Genomic DNA, 23,948 nt, shown 5'->3' on the forward strand with positions numbered 1-23,948 from the left:
GCAAACATGTCCGAATATGTCCGCTGACATCTGCTGGCATCCAATCCGATAAAATCCGTTAATACGTTCGCCATCCGTCCGGCGGATCGGATTGGATGACAATCGGATTGAAATGGTCATGCAGTCCTTTTCATCCAATTGCCCCATAGAAAGCAGCGAGCTGTGAGGGATTGCAGAGCGGACACGGACCTGTCAACCGCCTGCCTAGCAGGGATCAGCAGAGAGATCCCCACTGAGCAGTGTGAAAGCAATGAGCGGTGTGCCTTCTCACATAGCATAGATTTACTAAAACTGGAGCACTCAGAATCTGGTGCAGCTGTGCGTGGTAGCCAATCAGCTTCTAACTTTAGCTTGTTCAATTAAAGTGATTGTAATTTCTCGTTTTATAAAAAATAATATAAAATAACGAACATGTCATTCTTTCCCTCTTCTGTGCAGTTGGTTTTGCACAGAGTGGCCCTGATCCTCCTCTTCTTGGGTCCTTTTTCGGTGCTCCTGGCCCCTCTCTCCTGTTAAGTGCCCCCACAGCAAGCATGCAGACACAGAGCTGCCGTTCGCCCCCCCTTCTCACTCCTGATTGGCTAACTGACTTTGATTGACAGCTGCAGGAGCCAATTGCGCCACGGCTATGTCTCAGCCAATCTCGGATGGCCAAGTGACTCGTGAACATCGTTGGAGAGAGAAGAGGCTCAGGTAAGTATTAGGGAGGCTGGGGAGGCTGCTCCTACCGCCTCCTCTCTCTTCTGATTGTCAGAACTACTTTGATTGACAGCAGCGGGAGCCAATCTCCGGCTGCTGTCTCCGCCAATGAAGAGGGAAGTCCCGGGCAGCTGAGAAACTCCTGCAACATCGGTGGATAAAGATGAGTTCAGGTAAGTATCTGGGGGCTGAGGGGAGGTGCTGCACACAGAAGGTTTTTTTTTATCTTAATGCAGAGAATGCATTAGGATAAGAAAACCTTCTGCCTTTACAATCCCTTTAAGCTTTGACAATAAAACTTGAAAGCTGATTGGTTTCTATGCAGAGCTGCACCAGATTTTGCACTCTCCAGTTTTATTAAATCCCTGTAAAGGTCTCACCTTGCTCTCCTATTGGCAGCCATCTTTGACATGTGTAGACTGCTGCCTCTTATAAACTCTGATTGCATCATCACTTGCCTGCTGCCTGGGCGTCGCACAGTGATGATGCTGCACACCTGACCATAGCTATCACCTGATGGGTTGCAGTCCTTGCCCTTGTGTTTGTGCTCCAATGTGCATCTCTGCTAGCAGTCCTCTGTTCTCCGTATTCCTGGCTTGGCTGACAACTCTCCTGGCTCTCGACCCTGCATCGGCAGTCGATTCGGCATCGGCAGACTACCCGCCTCTTGACTCGATCCTGGCTTGGGTGACTACCCGCTTCTGGACTTGATCCCGGCTTGTTCCTGCTCCCTCTTCCTCACTCTTGCTGTGCGTTTATTGTTGTTTGCTCCAATAAACTGCTTTATTTTACCTGCATCCCCGTGTGGTCTGGTGCTGCCAATAGGTGTGAATCAGTGCTGCCAATTAGTGCCCCCTCATTAGTGTCACCTATCAGTGCAGCCTAACAGTGCCCATCAGTGCCGCCTATCAATGCCCATCAGAGCCACCCATCAATGCCCCCTCATCAGTGCCCACCAGTGCCGCATACTTAGTGCAGCCTATCAGTGCCCATCAGTGCCGCCTCGTCAATGCCACCTCATCAGTGCCCATCAGTGCAGCCTATCAATGCCTATCATCAGTGCCCATCAATGCTGCCTCGTCAGTGTTGCCTCATCAGCGCCCATCAGTGCAGCCTATCAGTGCCCATCAATGCCGCCTCATCAGTGCCACCTCATCTGTGCCCATCAGTGCAGCCTATCAGTGCTCATCATCAGTGCCCATCATCAGTGCCTATCAATGCCGCCTCGTCAGTGTTGCCTCATCAGCGCCCATCAGTGCAGCCTATCAGTGCCCATCATCAGTGCCCATCAATGCCTCCTCATCAGTGCCACCTCATCTGTGCCCATCAGTGCAGCCTATCAGTGCCCATCATCAGTGCCCATCAATGCCGCCTCATCAGTGTTGCCTCATCAGCGCCCATCAGTGCAGACTATCAGTGCCCATCAGTGCAGCCTCATCAGCGCACATCAGTGAAGGAGAAAAATTACCTGTTTGCTAAATTTTATAACAAACTAAAAAAGTTTGTTTCTTTTTTCAAATTTTTCAGTCTTTATTTGTTTATTTAGCAAAAAAAATAAAAACCCGGTGGTGATTAAATTCCATTAAAAGAAAGCTCTATTTGTATGAAAAAAATGATAAAAATGTTGCTTGGGTACAGTGTTGCATGACCGCGTAATTTTCATTCAAAATGCGATAGCGCTGCAAGCTGAAAGCTGGCACGGGCAAGAAGGGGGTAAAAGTGCCCGTTAGGCAATGTAAGTTGTCATAATTCCTGTTATTCCCCCCTAAATGGATCTATGCATGTGACTCCAGTGCAATACTCCAAACCCAGATCAAAGTAAACTGAATAGACACTTTGACTTTAGCGCAGCTTCATTGTATGCTGGATAGTATTAGCCTTTTACACATTGGTTTCACTTGTTGCCTTGAACTGCTGTTTATTAATAATAAAGCAATTTTTTTTCTAATGATCTTTCTTTAATTTGCTTGCCATGCTGAAGCCGACATTGTACATGCAGCAAGCTTCCCATTAAAAATCTCTTTCCCTTCTCTTTTGTTTTCAGGGCTACACGGAGAAAGGAAAAAGCATAGCGAATGCTCTGGAGGACCTGAAGGCTAATTTCTATTGTGAATTATGTGACAAGCAATACCACAAGCACCAGGAGTTTGACAACCATATTAATTCTTATGACCACGCTCACAAACAGGTAAGCCTAAAATTGCATGCGCTGATGGCAAATTAATATCGCTGCTGAAATACGCCACTGAAGTGTCCTGCTGGGACGGGTCAGAGCGCCACCGCTGGAATTCATTTTTTGTTTTAATTAATCATCGTTCAGAATACTTCGCCAACTCCAGACTCATCTATTCAACCTGCCGAAATCAGATTCACTAGAAAGAAAGAAAGAAAAAAAAAAAAGTCTTTTTATTAAAAGAAATAAAAAGCAAGCCTTCGGCTTTCTGCAGAAACATGAACTTTGGAGCGGTGTGTGAGTATAATTAGACGCACTCTCTCATAGATAAACTGTTAAATTGCAAATATCAATCGCTGGGAGAAAAACGGTTGCCTTAAAATTACTTGGAAAGTGAACTAAATGTATGAGCTCCCCCAGTACAATCAGTGGCCGCTCCAGAATATTAATTTTGGATTATTACGTTCTGAATTTTTAAAAGACAAGAGATGTGCATGCAGGAGAATGCAGATTAGTAATAGAGGATGGATCGGATTAATACAGGGTACGGTCCTCAGTTGATATGGAAACAGAGCATTCAAATTATTTCCAATTAGGACACCATCTTCATTAATGTGACCATACACGGGGTGTGCCAGCTGTGCCTGGGCACACTCTTATCACTGTGGGTGGTGGCGATTCCCCCCGAGTTGTGCACACCCCTGCAGTGCTGATGCCCTCTCTCCCCTCCCCCTGGCTGCTGCAGGGGATGTTTAGGAATGGAGAGTGGGGGAAGAAGCAAGCCCCTTCCTTTTCTAAATGAACCCATTGAACACACTCACTCACTGTGTTCATTCACAACTGAAGCATAGTAAACTGTGTTTACAATGCTTCAGATGGCGAATGAATAGGAAGCGCTCAGCACAGAGCACATCCCATTCATTCACTGTCCTGTGCAGGGGAGGCTGCAGAGAAAGGAATGTGTGTTTGAGCTTTGGGGTGCACACCCTAATGTAATAGGCTGCACCAGTGAGTGTTACCCAAACCTGGCAGCGCTTTGTAACATGTGTGTTCTTTCTTGTAAAGCAGATTGGAAATTTGGTTTATTCAGTCATCTTCCCTGGAACACTTTGAGATGAGGACAAGAGCTCTGTATTGTAGATTTGCATATAATCTAATATCTATCTATCTATCTATCTATCTATCTATCTGTCTGTCTGTCTGTCTGTCTGTCTGTCTGTCTGTCTGTCTGTCTGTCTGTCTGTCTGTCTGTCTGTCTGTCTGTCTATCTATCTATCTATCTATCTATCTATCTATCTATCTATCTATCTATCTATCTATCTATCTATCTATCTGTCTGTCTGTCTGTCTGTCTATCTCTCTATCTATCTATCTATCTATCTATCTATCTATCTATCTATCTATCTATCTATCTATCTATCTATCTATCTATCTATCTATCTATCTGTCTATCTGTCTATCTGTCTGTCTGTCTGTCTGTCTGTCTGTCTGTCTGTCTGTCTGTCTGTCTGTCTATCTATCTATCTATCTATCTATCTATCTATCTATCTATCTATCTATCTATCTATCTATCTATCTATCTATCTATTATTAGAAACCTCAATGTATATATCTCTTTAATTTCTATCTTTCTACACAACTATCCCTATAATCCCAGTGTGCAGGTAGCTCCGCATTATAGAAATTGTGCAGCAGCAAAATACCTTTATTCAATGGGCAGACCGCCGGTCTGCAGAAGTCCCCCACACCCCCTCCTCTTCACTGCACACGTGCCACCAATCAACTGAGCTCTGATTCAGTCAGTGAGTGATTGATGCTGTCCTGTGACCTGTGCACCCACTACCACCCTGATCGGCTCTGTCTTCTGGCCTCAGTTTGAGTGTGCCGCACTAGTTTCCACTGGTCACGTGACAACCCATTCCCTGCCCACCTATTGGCCAAGCAAAGGATGCTGTAGGTCTCCCCTGGGCTTTGTTCTCAGGGCGTCCTCTGAAAGAAAACACAGCGGAATGGCTGGGCCCCTTTAGGATGGGTGTCCCCCTTGGCAACCAGGCCCTTGGGGCCTCTTGGGCCCCATGCATGTGTATGGGCTGCCCCTCCCTCCTGATGGGGGCCCTGACTATGCTTAACGACTGGTTGCTTGTAGCTTGTTCATTCACTTGCTTACCCGTAGCATCTACACTTCTCTTCTTGTATTGCCGAGTTAACCCTTTTGTATTAGTGTTACTTCATACCCCACATGTGCTTTACAGACCCAGGTTATTGGGTTCACGCCATAACCAGCATTCACCCCTTTGAAAAACTTCAGACCAGGCTCATAACGGTTAATATAACTTTATTGTAAAAATGCAGCATGGCAATACAAAATGAACAACGTCCTGTGCCCGATCCCAACTAAAATAGTGTAGTGGCCCAGGCATACCTCCATGAGGAGAGAGCCCATAATGACATTGTCCATGGCTGGATTGTGTCCATGATCCCCAGTTTCTTCAGTGCCACACCTGCGCCCACAGGTGAGTCAGCGATACACCTGTAGCCAAGTTCCCGTCCTCCGAGCCCCCAGATCCCCGCTGTCCCTCTTTTTATAGCACAGGTGGGCCCATCAGAACAAAAAGCCCAGGAACTAAGCTGAACATGTTTAACCCTTTACCCAGATTTAGCTCCTGGAAAACTAACACATTTTCAACCTGCTTACAAAGTAGATTTTCACTTTGCAAAGTGAACCACTACTGATTTCCATCGTCCAATTATATCCAAGTGTAGCACTATGCCCGTGGGAGCTACTGGTTACAACTTGACAATATAGCATATTCTAAGTGCTTGGCTCAGTCAGAAAACAGTCCAGGGGTTTGAGTTTTTTGTTGATTTATTTGAGAACTGGGATGGGAGAAGGGATGAGTGGGATACTCCAACTGAATAACTGCACAATTTGTTGGGACTTCTGATTAACACTGGATGCGGCAAGGCCGCTGCTTCACCTTGCCACTTTAGTGAAGAAGAATCACTGTACTGTAATCACTGTACTTTACTGTACTGTAAGTCACTCTTCAGGGTCCTACTTGGCACCCCCTTTGTCCCTACTCTTCAGGGTTCTTCACGACACCCCCTTTACTGTCTCTCTGTGTGAGCTGACCCCTTGATCCTCTGACTTCATTGGAGTGGTCCCCTTTCCTGGGCAGACCCTTTGGCAAGTCCCCTGGTACTCACGGACAATGTTTTTCCCAGAAGACTCTGCCAGAAGCTCCACTGTCAGCTGTACTGGATCCTCTGCAGCTCAGCTCCACACTTGGTTCATGAGGCCGACTGCCTATGACCACTTTCCTCATACAACAGGAGGAGAGACAGCCGCCAAAGACGCCCTGTCACATGTCCCCCAAGCTTTTATGAGCAATCCCAGAATGCACTGCAAGAGTGCCCTCCCACTGGGACTCCCACAAAAGCCAATGGATACGTTTTGGAAAGTACACAAATAGAGCTTTCTTTAGGTGGTATTTGATCACCTGTGCGATTTTTATTTTTTGCGCTATAAACAAAAAAAGAGCGACAATTTAAAAAAAATTACAATATTTTTCACATGAAATTCTCAGAAAAAAAAAAAATGTAAAAATCAAAATTTTTTTACATTTTAGGCCAATGTGTTTTCTGCTACATATTTTTGGTAAAAAAAAATAGCAATACGCGTATTTTGATTGGTTTGCGCAAAAGTTATTGCGTTTACTAACTACAGGAAAGATTTTTGTCATTTTTATTGTTTTTTTTACTAGTATTGGTGGCGATCTGCAATTTTTTTTGCGGGACTGCGACATTTCGGCAAACAGATCGGACCCCTGACTGACATTTTTTACACTTTTGGGGGTACCAGTGACATTACTACAGTAATCAGTGCTAAAAATATGCACTGTTACTGTAAAAGTAACTGGCAGGGAAGGGGTTAACATTACTGGTGATCAGTGGGTTAAATGTGTCCCTAGGGGCGTGATTCTAACTGTCAATGGGCGTGGCTTGTGAGGTAATCACAGAGACATGCGATCCTACATAGCAGGATCGCATAGCTTCTGTGATTACTTCAGGGAGAATGACAGACGGCTGTGCTTACATCAGCGTCTGTCCTTCTCTATCTGATGCGGGAGATCGCGAGTGGCTGGCGCCGGCGGCCATCGGAGCTACCGGTCACACACACAGGCTCCCCAGCGAACGAGTGAGGGTGGGAGCGCGCCCCCTAGAGTCTCCTGAGCGTTTTTATATACATGGGCCCAGCATTTAAAAACACAGTTTGCGTGTGCAGGAACTGCAGGTAAGTCACATGGTGCAAAAGCAGGTTGGATTTCATGGCCACTGCCTTTTTTTTAAACTGTTTTATGACCACCCACAGTAGCTATTCGTCGGTCGCGAGCAGGAGGGTAGGCTGCGAGCGCGCGCCGCCAGTGGCACGCTCCCACCCCCCGCTCGCCAGTGGGGAAGTTGATGCAGCGTGCAGGCGGCTCCCATCGTTTCCCACTGAGAGAGAAGAACGGTCGGCTGTTGTAAACACAGCCGACCGTTCTTCTCTCTGGAATGATCATAGAGCCCATGTGATCCTTCTATATAGGATCACATGTCTCTATGGTCATTTCAGAAGCCATGCCCACCCACAGTTCGAATCACTCACCTAGGCTCACATTTAACCCCTCGATCACCCGTAGGGTTAACCCCTTCTCTGCCAATGGCATTATTACAGTAACAGTGAATATTTTTAGCACTGATTACTGTAGTAATGTCCCTGGTACCCCCAAAAATGTCAGTTAGGAGTCCGATCTGTCCGCCGCAATGTCGCAGTCCTGCAAAAAATCACAGATCCCTGCCATTACTAGTAAAAAAATAAAAAACAATAAAAATGCCATAAATCTTTCTCCTAGTTTGTAGACGCAATAACTTTTGCATAAACCAATCAAAATGCGCTTATTGCGATTTTTTTTACCAAAAATATACAGCAGCAAAATAAATTGGCCTAAAATGTTAAAAACATTTTTGAGAATGTCATATAGCAGAATGTGAAAAATATTGTTTTTTTTTTTCCAAAATTGTCGCTCTTTTTTTGTTTATAGCGCAAAAAATAAAAATCGCACAGGTGGTCATTAAGTTGGCAAATCCTTCCGGTCTTAAAGTGGTTAATTCTGCATGCACCTTTTTTCAGCGGAAAACGTAGGCATAGCAGCATTCAAATCAATGGACTGCTATGTCTGTGAAAATGTGGGTCGCCAACCCGCATACATAGGCCGTCAAGCAGTGTCTGGCCTACCTGGTGACTGGTCCTGGCGCTCAGCTCCGATCCAATGGCCTGCAAAATGATAACGGCTCCCCTCGGTTTGACTCCTACCCCGAGAGGCCGCCTCTTGTACAGAACAGCGCGGGGCAAGGGGCGGGGTCAGAGCAACAGTGGAGCTCAAGGCCCCGCCTGCTCCTTCCTTGTAACACAGTGCGCTGCCGATGCCTGGGCAGCCCTGACCCCGCTCTCAGTAAAATCCGCCGGCGACCCACTCAAACTTAGCTCGCGACCCACAGTTTGGGAACTCCTGTGCTAGGCTTTCTAACAATACCCTCTTCACAGTTTAACAATGCTGCTGTCCAATGGTGTCTCTATTGCTCCTCCATTCAGAATAAAGACACGGACACTCTAAGACAGGAGGTGTGTTACTGGCCGGATCACCAGGTAAAAATGAGGGGGAAAAAATTCAAAAAAATAAAATCAATACAGCCATCACATCTAGGGATTGGCAAGCTGCAATATATTACATTTTTTGGTTTAGGTTTTAGATGTGCTTTAAGCCATGTAAGCCATTGTATAAAAAATAGAAAGTGGAAGTTTACTGCCAGTCTCTTTGACAGGATTCTGAAGTGTTCTATAATTCAGAGCTTCTGTAATAGTCACAGTGCAGAATGATGCACTATTCCCATCTGGCCACGTGTTACACAGTTGATGCTATCTACAAATGCATCCAGTCTGTGTTAACGCTCAATGCCTGGAAGGCAAGTGGAAAGGACAATGTAAAATCCGGTGCGCTGATCTGTAAAATCCCCCAGGTGAAAAGAAAGCAGAAGGAAAGTTATATTACATGCTGTAATGGAGATAGATAGATAGATAGATAGATAGATAGATAGATAGATAGATAGATAGATAGATAGATAGATAGATAGATAGATAGATAGATAGATAGATAGATAGATAGATAGATAGATAGATAGATAGATAGATAGATAGATAGATAGATAGATAGATAGATAGATAGATAGATAAAATAAAACTGTATAAGTTCCCTTACTGCATTTTTTTTTCCAAGATAGTCAATTGGCACATACAATACAGTTTTTATTTGCATTGATGTATTTAACCCATGAAAGTCACTAAGAAGAATGCCCCTTACATTAGGAGTCAGTGCAAAGAATGTTCCTTACATTGGTGGTTAGTGGGAAAATTGCTCCTTACACTGGTTGTCAGTCAGAAGATTGCTTCCTACATTAGTGGACAGTGTGTAGAATGCTCCTTACATTGGTGGTCAGTGGGAAGAATGCTCCTTTGGTGGCTAGTGGGAAGAATTCCCGAAAGAAAGAAAAAAGAAAGAAAAAAAAAGAAAAAGAAAAAAAAAAAAAGAATTCCCTTTACAATTGTAGTCAGTGGGAAGAATGCTCCTTACATTGGTGGTCAGTGGGAAGAATGCTCCTTACATTGGTGGTTAGTGGGAAGAATGCTCCTTACAATTGTAGTCAGTGGGAAGAATGCTCCTTACAATTGTAGTCAGTGGGAAGAATGCCCCTTACATTGGTGGTCAGTGTGAAGAATGCTCCTTACATTGGGGGTCAGTGTGAAGAATGCTCCTTACATTGGGGGTCAGTGTGAAGAATGCTCCTTACATTGGGGGTCAGTGTGAAGAATGCTCCTTACATTGGAGGTCAGTGGGAGGAATGCTCCTTACAATGGTGGTCAATGTGAAGAATTCTCCTTACATTGGTGGTTAGTGGGAATAATGCTCTTTACATTGGTGGTTAGTGGGAAGAATGCTCCTTACAATGGTGGTTAGTGGGAAGAATGCTCCTTACATTGGTGGTTAGTGGGAAGAATGCTCCTTACATTGGTGGTTAGTGGGAAGAATGCTCCTTACATTGGAGGTTAGTGGGAAGAATGCTCCTTACATTGGTAGCAGTGGGAAGAATGCTCCTTACATTGGTAGCAGTGGGAAGAATGCTTCTTTACTTTGGTGGTTAGTGGGAAGAATGCTCCTTACATTGGGGGTCAGCGTGAAGAATGGCCCCTTACATTGGGAGCCAGTGGGAGGAATGCTCCTTACATTGGGGGTCAGTGGGAGGAATGCTCCTTACATTGGGGGTCAGTGGGAAGAATGCCACTTACATTGGTGGTCAGTGGGAGGAATGCTCCTTACATTGGGGGTCAGTGGGAAGAAAGGCTCCTTACATTGGGGGTAAGTGGGAGGAATGCTCCTTACATTGGGGGTCAGTGGGAGGAATGCTCCTTACATTGGTGGTCAGTGGGAAGAAGGAGGAGGACACACCCAAAGAGCTCTCTCAGAGAACCAGCCCTTTTCAAGCCTGGGCCTTGCTTGCTAGCTTGGCCCAGGAACAATGCCTGATCCTGGGGGAGGCCCTGGGAGGGATCCCCCTGATGACACGGGGCCTAGTGAGGAGGAGGTGGAGGACCTGTCTGTGGGTCCAGGCCCTGGTGAGAATGCGGATGTCTTCAGCCAGAAGGTTATCAATCGTTTTAGGGCGATTGGGAGAGCGGAAGAAAAACTTAAAGTTTTGAAGGCTGAACACAAATCCTTCAAAACCAAGTATTTCCAGGCCTGGAGTAAAAATCGCACAGCCATGAAGCCTGAGTTACAGGAATTGGAAGAAAAGGTAAAGGAACAATCTTTATTATTGGAAAGGCTGAAAGATAGAAGTGGAGCATTTAAAGAAAAGTTTGACAATGAGAGGCGTTTTACCAGCCAAGCATCAGCAAGTTCTGTGGATCAGCAGGCTCAGTTAATGGATGACCAGGCTCCATCTGCCTCTGCACCTCTCCCCCCATGCCAGAACTGGGAATCACCAGCGGCAACCAGCCAGGGGGTTGAGAGTGGACATGGATCCCTGACATTCATCCAGCAGATGGAGTCACCCCTGAAAGCAGACAAGTTTGTCTTTTCTGATGATCCATCAGAAATCCCTGAGGATGGGCAGAGGAGATACAGGCCAGCAAAGCCAGTAATGGTGGAGAAATCCCAGTACACCATGCTGCCATCCAACATGTCTGCCCCATCTGCTGTAGTGGATGGTGTCCCAGGTGAGAAGGAGCTCTGCATACAGCTACCTATGGGAGTTACCGCTGTGGAGAAACCGACAGACATGCAAGGAAAATCCCTGACCGTGGAATCCCCGGACCATCAGATGAATGTGGATGGACCTGCATTAAACACCCCAGGCATGGATTTTGCTGGTCTGGCTGAGACCAGTAGTCCCACGGCAAGCAAAATGGCTGCCAGCTCCAAAGAGCCTGCTTCATGTTCACCTGAGCCTCCCAGTCTTCCAGTGCTGATTGACCAGCTGAGTGCTGATGGGGGAGGGGATCAACATGGTTCTGGAAGTGGAATTGAAGTAGCAATGGAAATATCCTGCAATGCTTTACCTGCTGCTGTGTTAAAACAGAATGCTATTTCCACAGCTGAAAACCCTGTCCTAGTGGAAGAGGAGATGACAGCTGGAGTTTTTACCAGTGCAGCAGCTATGGATTCTGCTGTGAAGACAACAGCAATAATAAATATCCCATCAAGTATAAAAAATGACATTAATGTTAAAGCAATGAATGTGGTGGGTGGTGGTGAAGGGGTTAGTAATGCTGGGAAAAATAAAAATGACATTTCTCCTCCTGCTCAGCAGAGGAAAGATTCGATTGCACAGATCAATCCCGAATCTGTGCAATCGTTATCTGCTAAGTGTGTGTCAGATAATTTAAAAAAAACTGATGGATTTTCTGCTGGGAGGAATGTTGGAAGCTATGCTTCAGCTTTGGGGAGTCACACCAGGGTGGGTGGTGGGAATTCTGTTATTGGTCAAAATTCAGGGAGGTTTGGTGGGTATAGGAGGAGGAATGTGGTACAGTTGAGGTGGGTGGGGGATGGAACTCCACCAGTAAGGGGGAGGGTGGCTGAGTTGATTTTGGAAATGGGGTTTAAAGTCTGTGATATTTTTGCTTTAATTTGCCCGGTGGGGAGTTATGAATTTGATTTGTCGTTTGTAAAACCTGAAAGTTTGGATCTCTTCTGGGAGAGATTTAGGAGGTGCAAGGGCCTTCAGCAGTGGAGTGGTTTGGTGCCAAAGGTAATTTCAAGGCAGCCTCTGATAAAATCAGTGACCATTTTGGTGCGTAACGAATCCATACCAGAGGCTGATTTATTAGTATGGCTACGCCGATATGGCGAGGTCCTCACTCCACTGCGGAAGGTCCTTGATGAGCATGGGATATGGACAGGGGCCTGGACAGTGTCACTAAAATTGGGGGTGCTGGGCGATGTAGTTCAGCACCTTCCCTGCTCAGCCTTTCTGGGTAGGGATAGGCTGACCATTTTCTACCAAGGTCAGCCTAAGGTGTGCAATAAATGTGGTGATAAAGGCCACTTTGCATCGTCCTGCACCCACAAGAAGTGCTCACTGTGCCAGGATTTAGGCCATTTGGCCAGAGAATGCACCCAGATTCGGTGCAATTTGTGCCAGCAGCTGGGTCATCCATATAGCCAGTGCCCAGAGGCACTGCATAACTTGCCAGGATTGGAGACTGAGCTGCAGAGGCTTGATAAAGAAGATGAAGCAGCTGAAGTTAGAGAGGAAATTGTTGCTGCCCCTCCTGTGTCTGTTGTGTCAGATTCTGTTTCCCCTGGTGATGTGGTCCCTGAGTCTGTCCTTCCTGTGTCTGTTGTGTCAGATTTTGTTTCCCCTGGTGATGTGGTCCCTGAGTCTGTCCCTCCTGTGGTTGTTCCTACATCTACTGTGCGTAGATCCTCCAGACTAGCGGAAGCTGCTGGGGGGGCGGGTATAGTGGATCTTCCCCCTCGGCCTACTCCACCTCCAGTCCCTGTCTCTCGACACCGCAAACGCGGCCAAGAGGGTGCAGGGGTGCTGGATGGTGGTGGGGTCGATGGGGTTGAGGGAGGGGTGTCCATGTCCCATGTCTCACCCTCTGTTGTGGAGGATTCGGATGAGGAGGGGTGGGAGAGGACAAAGAGGAAGAAAAAGAAGAAGAGGAAGACCAGTAAAGTGGTGGTTTCTTCCTTACAGTTAGAGCCAGGAGGGGTTCCTCTTGGCAACACATTTTCGGTTTTATCAGGGGAGGAGTTGGTGTCGGATTTATCTATTTGTTTATCATCTATGGATGAGGGGGAGTCACATAGTGTAAAGAGAGCTGTCTCGGGTGATGAGAGTGTGGTGGAGGTTAAGAAACGACTACCCCAATCATCCTGATGGCAGTGCCCGCTCTGATAAAGGTGGCGACCATTAATGTCGCCAGCGTGAAATCTGCAAGAGCTCGTGATATTGCCTTATTTTTGCTCAGTGAGTTTGATGCTGAGATTTTATTTTTGCAAGAGACCTGGCTCAATACTTTGGCCGATGTCCATCTAGCAAAAAGGGAGTGGAGATGCGGTCCCTCCTTTTGGTCTCTTGCGGCTGAGCCTTGCAGCGGAGTAGCGGTTCTTTTTAAAACCGATATGGTAACGTGCCGGCGGATAATTGAGGTAGAAATGGGGAGATGCATGGTCTTAGACGTCTCTGTTAGGGGGCAGGACCTGCGCCTGATCAATATCTATGGACCGCAGTCAAAATGGGACAGGAAATGCCTCCTCACAAAGATCAAGCCCTTCCTTTTTACATCCCAGCAGGTTGTCTTTGGAGGTGACTTTAACACCATAATTAGGCCTGAAGACAGGAGGGTCTCCATAGACAGGCTGGGTTATGATAGCGTTTTTCTTAGAGATATGGTTAGACAAGCAGGCCTGGTAGATGTGCACATTAAGCACTGCCCTGGCAGCACGGGATTCACATTTCAGAGAGGGAATAGTCAGAGTAGGATATATAGGTTTTTTTTAAAGGAGAACTCTGCTTTCTCGGCTCCTGAGTTGAGGGCGGTGGAGTTCTCTGACCACTGTATGCTGTCTGTGACTCTGAATGCCTCGGACACTCCACCCAGGGGAAGGGGTACCTGGAAACTGAATTCGGCTCTCCTGGAAGATGTAGAGGTAAGACAATCCTTTGAGGATTTTTTTCAGGCACAGGTTTCTATTCTGGACTTTTGCAGCAGTAAGTCAGAGTGGTGGGAGCTTGTGAAACAAAGGGCGATTGGACTTTTCAAGGCCATAAGTAAGAAGAAGCAGCTTGGTATGTATATTGCCTACCAGCATTTGCGGAGGAAGCTTGATCGTCTTGTCTCGTATGGAGGAGATCCAGGGGAGATCTCGGAGGTAAAGCTTCTTCTTAGGAAGTGTCAATACGACCGGCATGCCTCTTTGGTTCTGGAGAGAGATTATGGGAAATATCACTCGCCTGATCCTTACCAGAACTGTAAGCAAGGCATAGCAGTTAAGACGGTCATAGGTCTGAGGGATAGTACGGGTTCCCTGGTGAAGTCCAGATCAGGGATCCTGGAGATCTTCAGGTCATATTACGCAGACCTTCTGGGAAGAAAGGACCTTAGTCGGGACAGGATGGAAAGCTTTCTGGATTCTACTCCAGGATTGGGAAATGATACATTGCCTTTGATGGATTTGACGGAACCAATTTCAGCGGATGAGGTAGTTCGTGCTATAGAGAAGCTGGCTACCAAAAAGTCGCCTGGGCCAGATGGGTTGACAGCTGAATTTTACAAGTGTTTTAAGTCCATTCTGGCTCCCTTTTTAGCGGAGGTTTATAACAGCTGTTTAGAAGAGGGTTCTCTCCCTCCCTCCATGAGGCAATCCGCTGTGATTCTTCTGTCAAAAGGTAAAGACCCCTCAATAATTGAGAACTGGCGCCCCATCAGTCTTCTCAATGTTGATAGAAAGATCTTGGCGAAGATTCTTTTTTGGCGCTTGTCGTCAGTAGCAGGCGATTTGTTGTCCAATCATCAGCACTGCTCGGTCCAGGGCAGAAGTACCTTTTCAGCAATTTTAGCTGTCCGGGAGGCTTTGGAGCGATGCAGGGCTGCTGAATGGAGAAAGTACTTGCTGGCATTGGATCAGGCGAAGGCTTTTGATCGAGTCAATCATGAGTACCTGTATTTGCTACTTGGTAGATACGGCCTGCAGGGGAGGTTTATTGATTGGCTGAAAACATTGTATAAAGGGGCTGAGAGCTTCCCACTTGTTAATGGTTGGGTTGGACGGCCTTTTGAGGTTGGCTCTGGTGTGCGCCAGGGGTGTCCTTTGAGCCCCCTGCTATATGTATTCGCAATCGACCCCTTCATAAGAAGGTTAGAGAGTGGATCGTTGTGTGGGGTGCCTTTGGGCATTGCTGGTGTGCCACCTTTGAAGGTCGTGGCCTATGCCGATGATGTGTCTGTTATTATCTCTGGGATGGAGGAGGCGCAGGAGGTGGTCTCTGTGATAGAGCAGTACACTGAGGCTTCTGGCTCTAAAATCAATCATGAAAAGAGTGAAGTTTTCTGGATGGGTGAGGAGGGTGAAAGCTTCGAACTTCCGGATGCCTTCCCAGAGCCCCAGCAGGAAATTAAAGTGTTGGGCATCAAATTTGGTCCTGGTGACTATGGTCATCGAAATTGGGAAAGCAGGTTGTTGAATGCCAATGCCAAGGTGGCAAGCTGGAAGAAATGGAAACTTTCCTTGAGGGAAAGGGTTGACTTGATTAAAACTTACCTGATCCCAATCTTTTTATATTTCAGCTTTGTCTGTATCTTGCCAGAATCTCTCTATGCAAGGGTGTACAGCTGCTTTTTCCAACTGTTATGGGGAAATAGGCTGAACCTGATCAAACGCAATGTAACTTACCTGTCCAGGCGGGAGGGTGGTCTAGGAATGGTCAACCCTATAGTTTTCTTTTCTCTGCTTTTTTTAAAGTATAATCTTGGTAATATGTTAGCAGAGACCCCGCCGGGATGGGTGGGTATTTTTCAATCTTGGTTTAGGCCTTTTCTGCGATGCTGGGAAGATGGCGGGCCAGTGAAAAGTCTGAGAGTCCGACATGGCAAGCTTCCGGCTTATGTTGCCCCGTGTCTGAAAATACTTAGGCAGTGGCAGGTGACAGTGGGGGATATCAAGTCCCTCCCCAGAAAGCTTCTGGAGAAGAGGATTTTGGGCTCTGCTTTCAGTGTGTCGCTGACCTTAAGGGATTGCCCAGGCCCCGTAATGAGGGAGGGGTTGCGTTTAATTAACTTAGGAAGAATCCCTTTGAAGTTTAGGGATCAAGCCTGGCTCGCTTTCCATGGAAGGCTCTATGTGAGAGGGAACCTGAAGCATCGCCCTGTGGATGATCGGGATTGTCCTAGAGCGGAGTGTGTTGGTAAAGTGGAGTCTATGGACCACTTTTTGCTCCAGTGTCCCTTTAACATAGAGGTGTATAAAAGGGTGGGGAGGGCTCTAGGCATCCCCTTTCTCTATCGCATGAGTTATGCGGAGTGGGTGTACGGGGCATTCCCGACTCGCTGGGATTTTGATTTGGATACACTTTTTCTAGTTAGTATAGTTGTCCGTTACTTCACGTGGAATGCACGGTGCCAGATTACCCTGCGGAAGAAAGTCCTCCCTGTCGAGGTGGTGGTGTACGATATTCTGGGTGAGGTTGGGAAGATTCGGGGTCTTGAGAAGGGCAGGGAGCCTCGAGCGGTCTGGATAAGGGCGTGGAGGAATATCAGACCTGCTTTTGGTGAACTGTCCATCTCTGGGTGAAAAGCTTTTTTCCTATGCTATTTCTTTCACGCCCTTAGCTTTTGTTAGTTAATATCTTCATTTTTGAAGAAGGGCTGCATGCATAATGGGAGTGGTTTTGTTTCTTGACCTCGCAGGTTTGATGTCTGGTGTGGTGGTGTGAGTCTTATTAAGATAATTTTTTCCGGTAATGATGTGTTTCATGATGTGAGTTTTGTTTTTTCTGTAAAGGCAGTCTTTATTTGAGAGCAGAATTTGCTATGTATTTTTTTTTCCCCCCTTTTCATGTAAATATGTATATATTTATTTATGTATATTGATTTTATGCTTATTGATTGCAAGACTTTTAATAAACAAAATTGGGAAGAATGCCACTTACATTGGTGATCAGTGGGAAGAATGCCCCTTACATTGGTGGTCAGTGGGAAGAAGGAGGAGGACACACCCAAGGAGCTCTCTGTGAGATCCAGCCCTTTTCAAGCCTGGGCCTTGCCTGCTAGCTTGGCCCAGGAACAATGCCTGATCCTGGGGGAGGCCCTGGGAGGGATGACACGGGGCCTAGTGAGGAGGAGGTGGAGGACCTGTCTGTGGGTCCAGGCCCTGGTGAGAATGCGGATGTCTTCAGCCAGAAGGTTATCAATCGTTTTAGGGCGATTGGAAGAGCTGAAGAAAAGCTTAAAGTTTTGAAGGCTGAACACAAATCCTTCAGAGCCAAATACTGCCAGGCCTGGAGTAAAAATCGTACAGCCATGAAGCCTGAATTACAGGATCTGGAAGATAAGGTAAAGAAACAATCTTTATTGTTGGAAAAGTTGAAAGATAGAAGTGGAGCATTTAAAGAAAAATTTGACAATGAGAGGAGATTTGCCAGCCAAGCATCAGCAAGTTCTGTGGATCAGCAGCCTCAGGTAAGGGATGACCCGGCTCCATCTGCCTCTGCACCTCTCCCCCCATGCCAGAACTGGGAATCGCCAGCGGCAACCAGCCAGGGGGTTGAGAGTGGACATGGATCCCTGACATTCATCCAGGAGATGGAGTCCCCCCTGAGAGCAGATAAGTTTGCATTCACTGATGATCCATCAGAAATCCCTGAGGATGGGCAGAGGAGATACAAACCAGCAAAGCCAGTACTGGTGGAGAAATCCCAGTACACCGTGCTGCCATCCAACATGTCTGCCCCACCTGCTGTAGTGGATGGTGTCCCAGGTGAGAAGGAGCTCTGCCTACAGCTACCTATTGGAGATTCTGCTGTGAACACAACCAGTACAGACATGCAGGGAAAATCCCTGACCGTGGAATCCCCGGACCATCAAATGCATGTGGATGGATCTGCATCTAACACCCCAGGCATGGATTTTGCTGGTCTGGCTGAGACCAGTAGTCCCACAGCAAGCAAAATGGCTGCCAGCTCCAAAGAGCCTGTTTCATGTTCACCTGAGCCTCCCAGTCTTCCAGTGCTAATTGACCAGCTGATTTCTGGTGGGGGAGGGGATCAACATAGTGCTGGAAGTGTAGTGGAAGCAGCTATGGAAGTTACCTGCAATGTTTCACCTGTTGCTGTGTTAAAACAGGATGCCATTTCTACAACTGAAAACTCTGTCCCAGTGGAAGAGAAGATGTCAGCTGGAGTTCTTACCAGTGCAGCAGCAGCTATGGATTCTGCTGTGAAGACAACAGGAATAATAAATATCCCAGCAAGTATAAAAAATGACATTAATGTTAAAGCAATGAATGTGGTGGGTGGTGGTGAAGGGGTTAGTAATGCTGGGAAAAATAAAAATGACATTTCTCCTCCTGCTCAGCAGAGGAAAGTTTCGATTGCACAGATCAATCCCGAATCTGTGCAATCGTTATCTGCTAAGTGTGTGTCAGATAATTTAAAAAAAACTGATGGATTTTCTGCTGGGAGGAATGTTGGAAGCTATGCTTCAGCTTTGGGGAGTCACACCAGGGTGGGTGGTGGGAATTCTGTTATTAGTCAAAATTCAGGGAGGTTTGGTGGGTATAGGAGGAGGAATGTGGTACAGTTGAGGTGGGTGGGGGATGGAACTCCACCAGTAAGGGGGAGGGTGGCTGAGTTGATTTTGGAAATGGGGTTTAAAGCTTGTGATATTTTTGCTTTAATTTGCCCGGTGGGGAGTTATGAATTTGATTTGTCGTTTGTAAAACCTGAAAGTTTGGATCTCTTCTGGGAGAGATTTAGGAGGTGCAAGGGCCTTCAGCAGTGGAGTGGTTTGGTGCCAAAGGTGATCTCAAGGCAGCCTCTGATAAAATCAGTGACCATTTTGGTGCGTAACGAATCCATACCAGAGGCTGATTTATTAGTATGGCTACGCCGATATGGCGAGGTCCTCACTCCACTGCGGAAGGTCCTTGATGAGCATGGGATATGGACAGGGGCCTGGACAGTGTCACTAAAATTGGGGGTGCTGGGCGATGTAGTTCAGCACCTTCCCTGCTCAGCCTTTCTGGGTAGGGATAGGCTGACCATTTTCTACCAAGGTCAGCCTAAGGTGTGCAATAAATGTGGTGATAAAGGCCACTTTGCATCGTCCTGCACCCACAAGAAGTGCTCACTGTGCCAGGATTTAGGCCATTTGGCCAGAGAATGCACCCAGATTCGGTGCAATTTGTGCCAGCAGCTGGGTCACCCATATAGCCAGTGCCCAGAGGCACTGCATAACCTGCCAGGATTGGAGACTGAGCTGCAGAGGCTTGATAAAGAAGATGAAGCAGCTGAAGTTAGAGAGGAAATTGTTGTTGCCCCTCCTGTGTCTGTTGTGTCAGATTCTGTTTCCCCTAGTGAGGTGGTCCCTGAGTCTGTCCTTCCTGTGTCTGTTGTGTCAGATTTTGTTTCCCCTGGTGATGTGGTCCCTGAGTCTGTCCCTCCTGTGGTTGTTCCTACATCTACCGTGCGTAGATCCTCCAGACTAGCGGAAGCTGCTGGGGGGGCGGGTATAGTGGATCTTCCCCCTCGGCCTACTCCACCTCCAGTCCCTGTCTCTCGACACCGCAAACGCGGCCAAGAGGGTACAGGGGTGCTGGATGGTGGTGGGGTCGATGGGGTTGAGGGAGGGGTGTCCATGTCCCATGTCTCACCCTCTGTTGTGGAGGATTCGGATGAGGAGGGGTGGGAGAGGACAAGGAGGAAGAAAAAGAAGAAGAGGAAGACCAGTAAAGCGGTCGTTTCCTCCTTACAGTTAGAGCCAGGAGGGGTTCCTCTTGGCAACACATTTTCGGTTTTATCAGGGGAGGAGTTAGTATCCAATTTATCCACTTCTTTATCATCTATGGATGAGGGGGAGTCACATAGTGTAAAGAGAGCTGTTTCGGGTGATGAGAGTGTGGTGGAGGTTAAGAAGCGACTACCCCAATCATCCTGATGGCAGTTCCCGCTCTGATAAAGGTGGCGACCATTAATGTCGCCAGCGTGAAATCTGCAAGAGCTCGTGATATTGCCTTATTTTTGCTCAGTGAGTTTGATGCTGAGATTTTATTTTTGCAAGAGACCTGGCTCAATACTTTGGCCGATGTCCATCTAGCAAAAAGGGAGTGGAGATGCGGTCCCTCCTTTTGGTCTCTTGCGGCTGAGCCTTGCAGCGGAGTTGCGGTTCTTTTTAAAACCGATATGGTAACGTGCCGGCGGGTAATTGAGGTAGAAATGGGGAGATGCATGGTCTTAGACGTCTCTGTTAGGGGGCAGGACCTGCGCCTGATCAATATCTATGGACCGCAGTCAAAATGGGACAGGAAATGCCTCTTCACAAAGATCAAGCCCTTCCTTTTTACATCCCAGCAGGTTGTCTTTGGAGGTGACTTTAACACCATAATTAGGCCTGAAGACAGGAGGGTCTCCATAGACAGGCTGGGTTATGATAGCGTTTTTCTTAGAGATATGGTTAGACAAGCAGGCCTGGTAGATGTGCACATTAAGCACTGCCCTGGCAGCACGGGATTCACGTTTCAGAGAGGGAATAGTCAGAGTAGGATAGATAGGTTTTTTTTAAAGGAGAACTCTGCTTTCTCGGCTCCGGAGTTGAGGGCGGTGGAGTTCTCTGACCACTGTATGCTGTCTGTGACTCTGAATGCCTCGGACACTCCACCCAGGGGAAGGGGTACCTGGAAACTGAATTCGGCTCTCCTGGAAGATGTAGAGGTAAGACAATCCTTTGAGGATTTTTTTCAGGCACAGGTTTCTATTCTGGACTTTTGCAGCAGTAAGTCAGAGTGGTGGGAGCTTGTGAAACAAAGGGTGATTGGACTTTTCAAGGCCATAAGTAAGAAGAAGCAGCTTGGTATGTATATTGCCTACCAGCATTTGCGGAGGAAGCTTGATCGTCTTGTCTCGTATGGAGGAGATCCAGGGGAGATCTCGGAGGTAAAGCTTCTTCTTAGGAAGTGTCAATACGACCGGCATGCCTCCTTGGTTCTGGAGAGAGATTATGGGAAATATCACTCGCCTGATCCTTACCAGAACTGTAAGCAAGGCATAGCAGTTAAGACGGTCATAGGTCTGAGGGATAGTACGGGTTCCCTGGTGAAGTCTAGATCAGGCATCCTGGAGATCTTCAGGTCATATTACGCAGACCTTCTGGGAAGAAAGGACCTTAGTCGGGACAGGATGGAAAGCTTTCTGGATTCTACTCCAGGATTGGGAAATGGTACATTGCCTTTGATGGATTTGACAGAACCAATTTCAGCGGATGAGGTAGTTCGTGCTATAGAGAAGCTGGCTACCAAAAAGTCGCCTGGGCCAGATGGGTTGACAGCTGAATTTTACAAGTGTTTTAAGTCCATTCTGGCTCCCTTTTTAGCGGAGGTTTATAACAGCTGTTTAGAAGAGGGTTCTCTCCCTCCCTCCATGAGGCAATCTGCTGTGATTCTTCTGTCAAAAGGTAAAGACCCCTCAATAATTGAGAACTGGCGCCCCATCAGTCTTCTCAATGTTGATAGAAAGATCTTGGCGAAGATTCTTTTTTGGCGCTTGTCGTCAGTAGCAGGCGATTTGTTGTCCAATCATCAGCACTGCTCGGTCCAGGGCAGAAGTACCTTTTCAGCAATTTTAGCTGTCCGGGAGGCTTTGGAGCGATGCAGGGCTGCTGGATGGAGAAAGTACTTGCTGGCATTGGATCAGGCGAAGGCTTTTGATCGAGTCAATCATGAGTACCTGTATTTGCTACTTGGTAGATACGGCCTGCAGGGGAGGTTTATTGATTGGCTGAAAACATTATATAAAGGGGCTGAGAGCTTCCCACTTGTTAATGGTTGGGTTGGACGGCCTTTTGAGGTTGGCTCTGGTGTGCGCCAGGGGTGTCCTTTGAGCCCCCTGCTATATGTATTCGCAATCGACCCCTTCATAAGAAGGTTAGAGAGTGGATCGTTGTGTGGGGTGCCTTTGGGCATTGCTGGTGTGCCGCCTTTGAAGGTCGTGGCCTATGCCGATGATGTGTCTGTTATTATCTCTGGGATGGAGGAGGCGCAGGAGGTGGTCTCTGTGATAGAGCAGTACACTGAGGCTTCTGGCTCTAAAATCAATCATGAAAAGAGTGAAGTTTTCTGGATGGGTGAGGAGGGTGAAAGCTTCGAACTTCCGGATGCCTTCCCAGAGCCCCAGCAGGAAATTAAAGTGTTGGGCATCAAATTTGGTCCTGGTAACTATGGTCATCAAAATTGGGAAAGCAGGTTGTTGAATGCCAATGCCAAGGTGGCAAGCTGGAAGAAATGGAAACTTTCCTTGAGGGAAAGGGTTGACTTGATTAAAACTTACCTGATCCCAATCTTTTTATATGTCAGCTTTGTCTGTATCTTGCCGGAATCTCTCTATGCAAGGGTGTACAGCTGCTTTTTCCAACTGTTATGGGGAAATAGGCTGAACCTGATCAAACGCAATGTAACTTACCTGTCCAGGCGGGAGGGTGGTCTAGGAATGGTCAACCCTATAGTTTTCTTTTCTCTGCTTTTTTTAAAGTATAATCTTGGTAATATGTTAGCAGAGACCCCGCCGGGATGGGTGGGTATTTTTCAATCTTGGTTTAGGCCTTTTCTGCGATGCTGGGAAGATGGCGGGCCAGTGAAAAGTCTGAGAGTCCGACATGGCAAGCTTCCGGCTTATGTTGCCCCGTGTCTGAAAATACTTAGGCAGTGGCAGGTGACAGTGGGGGATATCAAGTCCCTCCCCAGAAAGCTTCTGGAGAAGAGGATTTTGGGCTCTGCTTTCAGTGTGTCGCTGACCTTAAGGGATTGCCCAGGCCCCGTAATGAGGGAGGGGTTGCGTTTAATTAACTTAGGGAGAATCCCTTTGAAGTTTAGGGATCAAGCCTGGCTCGCTTTCCATGGAAGGCTCTATGTGAGAGGGAACCTGAAGCATCGCCCTGTGGATGATCGGGATTGTCCTAGAGCGGAGTGTGTTGGTAAATTGGAGTCTATGGACCACTTTTTGCTCCAGTGTCCCTTTAACATAGAGGTGTATAAAAGGGTGGGGAGGGCTCTAGGCATCCCCTTTCTCTATTGCATGAGTTATGCGGAGTGGGTGTACGGGGCATTCCTGACTCGCTGGGATTTTGATTTGGATACACTTTTTCTAGTTAGTATAGTTGTCCGTTACTTCACGTGGAATGCACGGTGCCAGATTACCCTGCGGAAGAAAGTCCTCCCTGTCGAGGTGGTGGTGTACGATATTCTGGGTGAGGTTGGGAAGATTCGGGGTCTTGAGAAGGGCAGGGAGCCTCGAGCGGTCTGGATAAGGGTGTGGAGGAATATCAGACCTGCTTTTGGTGAACTGTCCATCTCTGGGTGAAAAGCTTTTTTCCTATGCTATTTCTTTCACGCCCTTAGCTTTTGTTGGTTAATATCTTCATTTTTGAAGAAGGGCTGCATGCATAATGGGAGTGGTTTTGTTTCTTGACCTCGCAGGTTTGATGTCTGGTGTGGTGGTGTGAGTTTTATTAAGATTATTTTTCCCGGTAATGATGTTTCATGATGTGAGTTTTGTTTTTGCTGTAAAGGCAGTCTTTATTTGAGAGCAGAATTTGCTATGTATTTTTTTTCCCCTTTTCATGTAAATATGTATATATATATTTATGTATATTGTTTTTATGCTTATTGATTGCAAGACTTTTAATAAACAAAATTGGGAAGAATGCTCCTTACATTGGTGGTTAGTGGGAGGAATGCTCCTTACATTGGTAGCAGTGGGAAGA

General features: G+C 46.9%; 1 protein-coding gene across 1 annotated transcript in view; it reads left to right on the plus strand.

Annotated features, from left to right (window-relative positions):
* ZNF804B (zinc finger protein 804B) overlaps positions 1 to 23,948 on the plus strand; it is a 518,891-nt gene that overhangs the window by 431,656 nt on the left and 63,287 nt on the right. Inside the window, exon 2 of the mRNA XM_082257309.1 lies at positions 2,744 to 2,887. Within this exon, the coding sequence (XP_082113435.1) occupies positions 2,744 to 2,887 (144 nt within the window). The remainder of the gene's footprint in view (positions 1 to 2,743; positions 2,888 to 23,948) is intronic.

This window comes from Pelophylax lessonae (assembly GCF_965119305.1).
Source record: "Pelophylax lessonae genome assembly, chromosome: 5".
Taxonomy (NCBI): Eukaryota; Metazoa; Chordata; class Amphibia; order Anura; family Ranidae; genus Pelophylax; species Pelophylax lessonae.